An 11,702-nucleotide genomic window follows, 5' to 3' on the forward strand; every position below is an offset into this window, starting at 1 on the left:
CATTTGAGGACTCAGGGAGGAGCTGATGTTGTTGGCATTGAAGGTCTTTCAGTTGGAGACTCAGGGAGGAGCTGATGTTCTAGATTTACGGTCATGGAACTGGAGACCTGGAGGGAAGCTGATGTTGTAGTTTGATGGTCTTGCAGCTGCAGACCCGGAGAGAAGCTGATGTAGCCTCAGGGTCTTGCAGCTGCAGACCCAGAGAAGAACTGATGTTCTAGATTGAGGGTCGCACAGCTGAAGACTTGGGGAGAAGCTGATGTTCTAACTTGTGGGTTGTGCGGCTGAGGACTCGAGGAGGAGCTGATGTTGAGGGCTATGTGGCTGGAGATCCGGCGGGGATCTGTTGTTCCGGTTTGTGGGCTGGGGAGCTGATGTTCCAGTTTGATGGCCATGCACCTGGAGACCCAGGGAGGAAGATGAAACTGGAACATCTGCTCCCCACAGTGCCTCCAGCTGCATGGCTCCGAAACTGGAACATCGCTTCCCACCCAGGTCTCCAGCTGCATGGCCGTGAAACTGCAACATCGGCAACCCCCGAGTCTCCAGCTGCAAGGCCCTCAAACTGGAACATCAGCTCCCCACCGGGTCTCCAGCTTCACGGCCCTCAAACTGGAACTTCAACTCCCCACCGGGTATCCAGCTGCACGGCCCTCAGACTGGAACATCAGCTCCCCACTGGGTCTCCAGCTGCACAGCCCTCAAACTGGAACAGTTTGAATCCGGCGGCGAGCTGATGTTCCAGTTTGAGGGCCGTGCAGCTGGAGACCCGGTGGGGAGCTGAAATTCCAGTTTGAGGGCCATGAAGCTGGAGACCCGGTGGGGAGCGGATGTTCCAGTTTGAGGGCTGTGCAGCTGGAGACCCGGGGGGAAGCTGATGTTCCAGTTGTAGGGCCGTGCTGCGGGAGACTGAGGGGTGGAGCTGATGTTCCAGTTTGCGAGCCGTGCAATTGATGACCCGGCAAGGAGCTGATGTTCAAGTTTGAGGTCTGTGCATCTGGAGACCCGCGGGGGAGCTGATGTTCCAGTTTGATGGCCGTGCAGCTGGAGACTGTGCTGGGAGCTGATGTTGCAATTTGAGGGCCATGCAGCTGGAGACGCGGTGGGGAGCTGATGTTCCAGTTTGAGGGCCGTGCAGCTGGTGACCTGGCGGGGAGCTGATGTTCCAGTTTGAGGGCCGTGCACTTGGAGACCTGGCGGGGAGCTGATGTTCCAGTTTGAGGGCCATGCAGCTGGATACCCGGTGGGGATTTGATGTTCCAGTTTGAGGGCCGAGCATCTGGAGACCCGGTGGGGAGCCAGTGTTGCAGGTTGAGGGCCGTGGAGCTGGAGACCCGGGGCAGAAGCTGATGTTCCAGCTTGAGGTGGTGCAGCTGGAGACCCAGGGGGGAACTGATGTTGCAGTTTGAGGGCCGTGCAGCTGGATACCCTGTGGGGAGCTGATGTTCCTGTTTGAGAGCTGTGCAGCTGGAGACCCTGTGGGAAGCTGATGTTCCTGTTTGAGAGCCGTGCAGCTGGAGATCTGGCGGGGAGCTGATGTTCTAGTTTGAGGGCCGTGAAGCTGGATACCTGGGGTGAAGCTGATGTTCCAGTTTGAGGGCTGTGCATCTGGAGACCTGGTGGGGAGCCAGTGTTGCAAGTTGAGGGCCATGGAGCTGAAGACCCGGTGGGGTGAGCTGATGTTCCAGGTTGAGGGCCGTGCTGCTGGAGACCCAGCGGGGAGCTGATGTTGCAGTTTGAGGTGGTGCAGCTGGAGAACGGGGGGGGAACTGATGTTGCAATTTGAGGGCCGTGCAGCTGGAGACCCTGTGGGGAGCTGATGTTCCAGTTTGAGGGCTATGCATCTGGAGACCTGGTGGGGAGCCGATGTTTCAGTTTGAGGGCCGTGCCTCTGGATACCCGGAGGGGAGCTGATGTTGCAGGTTGAGGGCCTTGGAGCTGGAGACCTGGGCGGGGATCTGATGTTACAGTTTGAGGGCCATGAAGCTGGAGACCCGGTGGGGTACTGATGTTGCAGTTTGAGGGCCATGCAGCTGGATACCTGGTGGGAGCTGATGTTGCAGTTTGAGGGCTGTGCACCTGGAGCCCGGGGGTGGAGCTGATATTCCAGTTTGAGGGCTGTGCAGCTGGAGACCTGATGAGAGCTGATGTTCCAGTTTGCAGGCCGTGCATCTGGAGGCCTGGCAGGGAGCTGATGTTCCAGTTTGAGGGCCGTGCATCTGGAGACCTGGTGGGGAGCTGATGTTGCAGGTTGAGGGCCGTGGAGCTGCAGGCCTGGGCGGGGGGCTAATGTTCCAGTTTGAGGGCCATGAAGCTGGAGACCCAGGGTGGAACTGATGTTGCAGTTTGAGGGACATGCAGCTGGATATCTGGCTGGGAGCTGAAGTTGCAGTTTGAGGGCTGTGCACCTGGAGCCCCGGGGTGGAGCTGATATTCCAGATTGAGGGCCGTGTAGCTGGAAATCTGGTAGGGAACTGTTGTTCCAGTTTAAGGGCCCTGCATCTGGAGACCCGTGGGGATCTGATGTTCCAGTTTGAGGGTGGTGCAGGTGGCGACCCGGGCGGGAGCTGATGTTCTAGTTTTAGGGCCATGCAGCTGGAGACCCGGGGAGGAGCTGACATTCACGTTCGACGTCTCTGCAGGTGGAGACCTGGGGAGGAGCTGATGTTGTTCTAATTTGAGTGTGGTGCAGCTGGAGATCCAGGGATGAGATGTTCCTGCAGTTCAAATATGAGGGTCCCGGAGCTGGAATCTACATGAGGAGCCAATGCTGCCTCTGATGTCTTAGGTTGTGGAGCTGGAAACTCGTGGAGGAGCTGGTATTGGTGTTTCTAGTTGAGAGTCGTGGTATTTCCAGGGTTTCACAAAGGCCAGATTTTATTTCAGTTACTTAGAAGAGAAAGAAAATGTCTTCTGAAAGAGGTGAACTCAATCATTACCAATAGAAAAAGTATCCACTGTATTAATCTCTTATTAAAACAGGAAAATATAACATTTCCCCCCTTAGAATAATGTATATATATGTAACTTAAAGTTCTATCATATGTAGCCAAACAATAAAATCTGGAAACCAGCATGAAACCCCATTATTCACATGTTAAAATGTTGAAACTATGACCAAAATATGAATACTGCTAGAGTTATCAGAAAGACACAAGACAAAAAGCTTCTTGCATATGTATAAAGTAAATGTGATAATCTCAAAAAACTGTTCAAAATTATAATTACTTTCCAGTTTAAAAACTTCAATCCTAAAAAAAAAAAAAAAAAAAAAAAAAACTATACACAAACCACTGATTTGCCCAGACCAAAAAAAGAAAGAAAGAAAGAAAAATCAGTGGTAAGGTAAGCAGGACCCAGAGGAGCTGATATTCACAGTTCTTACATGTACAACTCTTTCAGGAATTATTCATAAAGTACTTTATTTTACAACCTGCTTGTCTTGTAAAACGGAAGGTCTACTTTTGTACATAAAAGTTTTATACGGTATTAAAACCAGAACTGTATGTAAAATACTGCATCTAAATGTTTCTACATAACCTTGTTCCATTGGTTCATCGGTGACTTCTGCGGCTTCATCATCATTTTCTATGGATGATTCTGAAAGAATCTCTCCAGTTTTACTGTAATTGGATCCTGCTAATTCTTCTGTTTCACGGCAGTCAGAAGAACCACTACTTTCAGGGCCTTCATTTTCATTACCTTCAGAATGTAGTAAATCTTTCTCAGCTTGAGACACATCACATTCCTCCATCTGATTATTTTCCTCAGAAGTCTCTTCATTCATAGTTGAGGCATCATCAGATTCTTTTTCTTGATTTTTTCTTTCTGGGATCATTTCTCTTGATGTCATAAAAGACTCTAAAAATAAGCAAATGTTGTTGTACTTAATTTTTATTTTGAAAATTCCTCCACAGTTAAGTTTGATGAATTCGGATGTTCTATAGTTCAAATCACATCCCCTGAAATTCAGCGGCAGCTACATACAGGTGGGAGAGAAGCCCAGCGTCGGCATTACAAGGAGTTCCGTGATGTACAATTCTTTCATGAAAACAATGAATGCAAGAATTTGAGGATCTCCTTACTCCTCCCTTTTACGGATGGTCCCTCTCAATACCTTCTTCTTCCTCTTCGTCCTCTTCTTCATCCTCTTCTGTACACGCTGCTGGATACAACGGCTTTCTTTATCTTTATCCTGAGATGAAGATGATGCTTCTGTTTCTTCTACCATAACTGAAGAAATTTCGCTGCAAATCGTTTGACTGGCTGTTTCTCTGACTTCGTCTTTTTTGTCAAACCTGAGTCTTTTTACCTCATGCCCCTCAGCTTCCACAGCATCTTCATCTGGATGTTTATTTTTCAAAGGGCTCACTAAGGAGACTTCTGATTCAGATGTCAAAGAGTCACTGTGATTTTTCTCTTCATTTTGCTGCATATGTGCCTCTTTGCTGTCTGTGCTCTCAGGCAACCCATTTGTTGTCATGGGGGCTGACAAAGAAACCTTTGGTCGATTAAGTGGCCTGGGTGTCCCAGGCCCATTTATATTAGACCTCTCAGTATAGCTTGGTGCATTTCCAGGAAACATAACACCATTCATTCGATTTATACTATTGGAATTGTTTTTCTCTGAAGAAGGATAAACACAGCTAACAACCATCACGTTCTTTTCTACTCCTCTGAGAAATTTGTCTGTTCCTGTATAGTTTCTCCTTGGATCTCTTAACAATTCCCATAGTCGCTGAATAGTAAAAGGGATACCGTTAAATCCAGTGACAATTTTCAGTATTCTTTCCTTTGTTTCATCAAAGGGAATATATTCCACATTAGGGTTGGGAGGACCTCTTGGCTCAGGAGCTGAAGTTCTGAAATCGTCCATCACTTTCTCCAGTTTGAAAATAAAATAGCCTTTAAATTGGGACCACTGAATCTGTTTCTCCAGTCTTGGCTACATGACAAAGAAACCGATCCAGGACAGGACAAACTTTCTTTTTCCCCCTCTTCTCAAAGTCTTCCAGTGCCTCCTGGAGCCTGTCAACGTCTATGGCTTCCTGGAGTCCCTCACAGCCTCCGCCTCCCTCTGCGGGTCTCTTGGGGACCGGAACTCTTCCCCCCACCCCCCCACGTCCTCCCACTCCCTCGCACACACTCCAGCTCGCAGGCCAAGTGGGGTGGGGGGGAACGAAGGGAGCCAGGGAAACGTGTGAGAGAGGGAGACCGACAGAGCGAGCACCTCCCCCAAGCCGCTACCACCAGCCCTCCAACATGGCGCCTGGCACGTCACCCTAAAAAGTTATTTCTTGGAGAAGTGATGGATGACAGAGATTAATCTGAGAGTTACTATTAATGGAGAAACTTAGAACTTACCATTTTTCCTGTGAGGTTTTGGTGCTGATACTGCTATTCTGTGAGTTCTGGCAATTGAGTCCATTCCCACAGCCTGGTGATGCAGCAGGTGTCACAGAAGAACCCTGTCCCAGCTGGTCCTGCTCCACTGCTATGATGGTGTGGCCTCTGATCTGTGACCGTGTCTTGAGGGGAGACCAGGCCCTTGATCACAAGCGTATCCATGGTGAGGTTCCGTGGATGGAAGCTCATGGATGTTCCTTCCTGATGTTCATCTGCCACCTTGCTATTTAATGCATCTTGTTTATAACTGTCTTCCAAATATTGAATAGAAATAAAGCATTTGTACAGTATGGGTAAGGTATAAAGAATATTGACACATTGGACACAGTGGACCTCCACCAGGTTTAGGGAGCAGAATCTCAAGAGACATAACTTTGGATGCTCCCTGGAGGCCCTGCCTGAGTCCCAGTCCCTTCCCTTCTCCTACGGAGGGAATCGCTTCCTGCTTTAGTCTTTATTATTCCTACACTTTCCCTGATAGTATGTTTCTTTCACCGTACGTTTACATCCCTGAAAAATATGCCATTTCATTTTGGAACTGTGTTTTGTTTTTGAGACAGGGTCTTCCTCTGTTGCCTTGGCTGTAGTTTTGAACTTTGATGTGAGGAAATTCTCCTGCGTGGCTGCTCCTACACTGCATAGCTCTGAGCATCTGCTCTATATCTATTTTTGTCCTCCATTCCCTCCCTGAGACCCACCCACACTGACATGGTTCATTTTCATTGCTGCATGATCTCCTGTCGTCTGAGGGGAACATGGGAAATGTCTTCATCTCCCTGTGGATGAGTGTTTGGCCAGGTGGGAGCCCTGAGGACTGTGTTTTGTTGGGAACGTTCTTGAGCATTTCTTTTGTACACAAGTGCAAGTTTCTTCTGGTCAGTAGCTTTCAAGTTTTAAAATTTCATCCAAGGTAAGAAATGTAAGTTTCCTCATAACCCACAACACACACTCTTTCATATACAAGCATAAGAGAAATATACTTCACAACCGTTCTCAGCAGTGCCTGGTGTTCCTGCTTCTCTCCATTCTCCCCAACAATGACATGGATTGCGTTGTGGGATTTTTGCCCGTCTGGTGGGTGTCACGTGATATGTCCCCCTGTTAGGCTGAGCCCCTTTTCATGTTTTCATTAGCCATTCCTCCACATTTCCTCTTCTGTGGAGGGCCGGTTCAGCTCTTTTGCCCAGTTTCTGTTAAGTTGTTTCAATTTTTGCACTTTTCCTTTATTATTCGTATTACTATGTTTTTGAGACAGAGTCTCACTCTGTCACCCAGGCTGGAGTGCAGTGGCGCAATCTCAGCTCACTGCAACCTCCATCTTCTGGGTTCAAATGATTCTCCTGCCTCAGCCTCCCAAGTGGCTGGGATTACAGACACGCACCACCATGCCCAGCTAATTTTTATATTTTTACTAGAGATGGGGTTTCACCATGTTGTCCAGGCTGGTCTGAAACTCCTAACCTGAGGTGATTCTCCCACTTCAGCCTCCCAAAGTGCTAGGATTATAGGCATGAGCCACCATGCCCGGCGTGCCTTTTTCTTTTTCAAAAGGACTCTTTCTAGATTATACCTATTCATTCCGGTGACTATATGTGTGGCAAAGATGGGTTTGAATCCACCAGGATAAACGTGCTGGATCTCCTCTCTGATGGGAGAAGAGACAGAGAGGGATAGAAGGGTGCAGAGAATCAGAGCCAGGAGGAGGCCGAGTCAGGCGGGGGTTGCAGGCTGCTGTGAGGACTTGGCTCCTTCTCTGAGTTGGGTGGGATTAGCAGGGGATTTGAACAGAGGAACCGTGGGATCTCCCTTATGCATTTCTGCCATGGTTGGCTCAGCTGAATGCACCTCTTGAACAAGACTTGGCCTTGGACACCCAGAGGCCCTTGGTTGAGGGTTTACCTCCTGGCATGGCCACTGACACATCCACGTTTGGCTCCCACACGGCTTGGCGGCCCCAAGACCTGCTCTGCCTGGGCTTCTCATTGGTGGCATTTCTCAAGTTTGTCCCCTCAAGTCTGCCCCATCCGGAAAACCAAACGCCTCTCTCTCCTACATGGAAACCCCCGTCAGCACCTCGTCCTGACTCACAGGGCATCCCGTCAACATCACAGTCCCAACCTTCCCACACGGACAAGCTCATGGGACCCCGTGATGGACCAGGACAGCGCCAGCACTAAGACGTGCCCTGAAACTCACAGGAAGAGCGGACCAAGAAGACGGGAACAGCACGGGGCACTGCGAACTGCAAACGCCCACGATACTGTGAGAGATGGAGAAAGGTACGGCCATAGCTGACACAAAATGTTACTCAACATTTATTAAAGGCCTAAATGGAGAACATAACGCTATCAAACCCTTAGGTAAAAACACGGGAAAATTTGTATGGCCTGGGGTTAAATGAAAAGTTCTTAGACATGACACCAAAAGCATGATTCATAAAAGATTGACAAATTCAATTTAGTCATAAATTTAAAATTATAATTCTATAAAGCAATATAAAAATCTAAAGAGAATGAAACACAAACTATGGTCTAGAAAAAAACATTTGTGAATCACACATCTCAGAACGTATTGGCACGCAGAATATATGAAGAACCATCAAAACTTAACTATAAGAAATTAAAAACCCCAGTATTAAAGAGAGGGCAAATATTTGAATGGAGGCCTCATCAAAGTAGGTATAAGGAGGGCATATTGCCCGAGAAAGAGGCTCAACATCATAGAGACGCTGGGGAAATGCCAGTCAACAGTACCTCTGCAAATCTCTTAAAATGGCTAAAAACAGACAAAAACCATGGGCCAACCCAGGTTCTAGTGATGATGCAGAGGAATTGGGACCCTCATAAGCTGCAGTGGGAATGGGAGGGGTCCCGCCATGCTGGAAAGTGGTCCGGGAGTTTCTTATGAAGTTAAGCACATCCTTACCACGTCATCCAGCAACCCCGCTCCTGAAATGTCCCCCAAGAGAAAACTTAAACGTGCACACACAAACCTGCACACAAGTGTTTAGGCTTCATTCCTCATTGCCAATAACTGGAAGAAAACACAATGTCCATCGGCAGGAGCAGGAGAAGGCGTGAACCAACGCGGATGCTTCCACGTAGGGGGCACCAACCAGCAGTGGAAAGATGCACCCAAATGCCCCAGGTCTCCCAGGCCACATGCCCGGTGAAGGAAGCTAGTTTTGGTGGGCACAGGCCGAAGAATGCCAACACATGACGTCTTGGCGAAGACAGTGTACCATGTTGGGGAGCAGGGCAGTGGTTTCGAGGGGCTACGGGTGGAGGGGCAAATGGAGGAGCTCTCTGGGGCGATGGCGTGAGCACCTGCACCTCAATGTGGGCTGCTGCGGCTGAGGGGCTGCGCAGCAAACACTGGCTTCAGTACATGCAGACTGAAGGAGGAAGGCTCCCACAACTCAAAGACAGAGGGTGTCACCTCTATGAAACAAAAACATATTTAAAAAAAACTCTTAAAATTAAGAAAAAAACAGAAAAAGTATTTCGTAAGCACATTGACTTTGAGTTGCCATGATCTACCTGGGAGCATGGAACTGAAACCACAGGCTTGGCAATCCCGGAGGGAGAGGGTGGAGGGTTTAGACCTCAGTTGAAGGGCTCAGTACCTGGCTATAGGAAAGAACATTTAAAAAGCAGCAGGCTGGAAATAATTTCTGCTGATGAGGTTGCATTTCTCCAGAGAGCCGGCAGAGTAAATTAAAGCAATATAGTCTTGCTCTGTTGCCCAGGCTGGAGTGCAGTGGCGCCATCTCGGCTCACTGTCAGCTCCGCGGGAGAATCTCTTGAACCCTGGAGGCAGAGGTTGCAGTGAGCCGAGATCGCGCCATTCCACTCCAGCCTGGGCAACAAGAGCAAAACTCTGTCTCAAACCAAACAAAATTAGATAACTAACCCAGGACTAAAACAGCGTAACTTAAAAAAAAAGTCTAGGAGGTATTATGTTCATTCCCCGCAAGCCAATAGAGGCCACGTCTGGGGCATACATTTAAAAAAAAGATCCTTAAGATAAAGTTATGGTCACAAATATGTTGTGTACGGTGTTATTAAGAGCAAAAATGGGAAACAACCCAAATATCAATAAAATGGGACTGAACCCTTGCAAATTTACTAAAATAACTGAAAATTGTTAAACATGCACAAGACGAAGATTTTTAATAATTTAAAGTGAAAAGACAGGAAACATAATTACTAATGATTATTGGTTTATTTTTCATGCCACTTCATTCCACAAAAATATTTCAGACACCTTAGAAAAAGACACATTAGAAATATTAAAATACTATCTGAACCAGAAGCAAAATCAGGGTAAGGTAGCAGACAGGCGTATAAGCCAAAGGGATCTACCCAGCTTTCAAAGCTGACCACGGCCGTGCGCAGTGGCTATGTCTGTAATCTCCGCACTTGGGGAGGCCGAGGAGGGAGGATCACTTGAGGCCAGAAGTTCGAGACCAGCCTGGGCAACAGCAAGATCCCGCCTCTACAAAAAATTTAAAAATCAGCCGGAAGCCAGAGGCTGGGGACATGGCTGAGGATCGCTCCCCCCTCCCTCGGAGGCCGGAAACCGACGGTCACTCCCGCTCACTAGAGGCCGGAGGCCCCGGGCCGCTCCCGCCCACCTCCGCGGATGAGCGCCGCCCCTTGGATCCCATTCCTTGTGGTCTGGACGTTCAGGCCCTCTCGGTCTGGGAGATCCCGGAGAACCACCCACGGGGCTTTAAAAAATGTTGGTGCCCAACACCTCCCCGAAATAGGGCCCGCCCTATCTCGGTCGGGGAGCGCAGGACCTCTGTGTCCACCCAACGGCACCGTCCGCGGGTCCACTTTGCGCAGGCGCGGTGCCCCCGCCCCTTAGACCCTGGTCCGGGCGTGGCGTCGTGCGCAGGCGCGGTGTCCCCCAATACCGCCCCCCCCTTGACCCGGGCGTGGTGCGCGGGTCGAGTCTCCCCCCTCCCCCAGCTCTACCGGGGTGTGTTGCGCAGCCGCAGTCTGCGCAGGGACTGGCGGGACTGCGCGGCGGCGACTACCGACATATCGGGGGTTCGGGGCCTGTCGCGCCTGCTAAGCGGTTGGCGCCTGGCGCTGGCCAAGGCGGTGAGTCCCTGCGGCGGACCGGGGCGGGGCAGGGCAGGTGGGGGGCGAGGCGGCGGTAGGAGCGGGACGGTCCCCAGCGGGTCCGAGCGGAGCAGGCGGCGGTAGGAGCGGGACGGTCCCCAGCGGGTCCGAGCGGAGCGGGCGCCGGGTCCCCGCGCCCCCTGCCCGGGGATCGGGAAGGGGCTGGGAGAGCCCTGGGACGGTGCGAGGGGGAGCCGCGTGGTGTACTCGGGGGCCTGGGGAGCTCGGTCCTTAGCAGGTAGTCCGCGTCCCGGTGAAGGTCACGACCCCGCGGGCTTGCTGGGCGTCCCCTCCGCCGCTTTGGTCCGGGCCTGGGGTCCGGCGACTTCGCGGGCTGAGGTAGCCCCTCGCCTCAGTGCCTGGCGGGTGGACTCGGGGAGGAGTCGTGTCTGCCGAAGGTCACCGGGGTGGAGCCCTGGCTGGGCCGGGAGTCTGAGGACCTCTGTGAGGGTTGTCCTGAGGGACCGCCCGCATCCGGTGGGTGGGGCTGGCGAGGCGGGTGAAACTGCCCGGGTGGATGCGAGGAGTGGCCGGGCTCGGCCGCGTGGGCGTCCGGTGGGAAGCGCTGCGCGCCCGAGCTTGAGCTTGCAGTTCCCGTTTCCAGAAAGCGCAAATCTGTGCATGTCCACTTCGGGACCTTGTAAGCTAAGGGCCTCTACTTTGGGTCCTGTTTGGTGGCCCTTGTGCCACCAAAAACGTGCCAGTGTTTAAAAGCAGCTGTGCCAGTTTTTAAAAATGAGACGGAGAGCTCAGGGCACTGACCGAGCGAGGACTCCAGGACCTGTGCTTGCCTGTGCGCTGAGTACCTGGAGGGCCGGGCTCCGCTTAGGCCAGGACGATGGTCAGGGTTATACTTCCCTGAGCCCTTGCTCTCTGAGTTTGTCTGAATGTGCCCTCTACCATTGCATCTTCAGAATCGGCCTTCTGGGATTTTATTTAATCAAGCTAAATTGGATAGGTTTAGTTTGGTTCTTTTAAATGAACTTACCCACCCACCTCCTTAATTACAAAGTAATTTTAAATTGCAGAGTAAAAATCTCAATAGGAACCAAGGCATTCAGCAATATTGATTTGAATTATGCCTGTAATTGTGCAGTTTTCTCCTTTTTGAAATAGTTATTAAAAATCTCTTTGAATTAAATGTGAGGATTAGTCATACAGCCA

The 11,702-nt window shown here is 50.5% G+C and overlaps 2 protein-coding genes across 2 annotated transcripts; both read right to left on the reverse strand.

The window, feature by feature from the left end:
- Window positions 1–701: 701 nt before the first annotated feature.
- On the reverse strand, window positions 702–3,787 carry LOC134761096 (mucin-5AC-like). The gene is made up of 3 exons (XM_063722432.1): window positions 3,536–3,787; window positions 2,042–2,227; window positions 702–1,541 (listed from the first exon to the last, which is right to left on the reverse strand). Exons 1-3 carry the CDS (start codon window positions 3,785–3,787, stop codon window positions 702–704), a joined length of 1,278 nt encoding a protein of 425 aa, XP_063578502.1.
- Window positions 3,788–3,930: 143 nt separating this feature from the next.
- LOC100462190 (serine/threonine-protein phosphatase 4 regulatory subunit 2-like) lies at window positions 3,931–5,015 on the reverse strand. The gene has a single exon (XM_054551009.2). It carries the CDS (start codon window positions 4,874–4,876, stop codon window positions 4,082–4,084), a length of 795 nt encoding a protein of 264 aa, XP_054406984.2. The 5' UTR covers window positions 4,877–5,015; the 3' UTR covers window positions 3,931–4,081.
- Between the last annotated feature and the right edge of the window lie 6,687 nt (window positions 5,016–11,702).

This window comes from Pongo abelii, chromosome 2 (genome assembly GCF_028885655.2).
Source record: "Pongo abelii isolate AG06213 chromosome 2, NHGRI_mPonAbe1-v2.0_pri, whole genome shotgun sequence".
NCBI lineage: Eukaryota > Metazoa > Chordata > Mammalia > Primates > Hominidae > Pongo > Pongo abelii.

Excerpts from the sequence above, each read along its gene's own strand:
- LOC134761096 (XM_063722432.1), bottom strand. The coding sequence starts at position 3,787 with ATGAATGAAGAGACTTCTGAGGAAAATAATCAGATGGAGGAATGTGAT. Across the intron at positions 2,228-3,535 it reads AACCAATGGAACAAGGTTAT|GTCTCCAGATGCACGGCCCT; the intron begins GTAGAAACATTT and ends GCTCCCCACCAG. Across the intron at positions 1,542-2,041 it reads GCAACATCAGCTCCCACCAG|AACATCAGCTCCCCGCCAGA; the intron begins GTATCCAGCTGC and ends CCCTCAAACTAG.
- LOC100462190 (XM_054551009.2), bottom strand. The coding sequence starts at position 4,876 with ATGGACGATTTCAGAACTTCAGCTCCTGAGCCAAGAGGTCCTCCCAAC.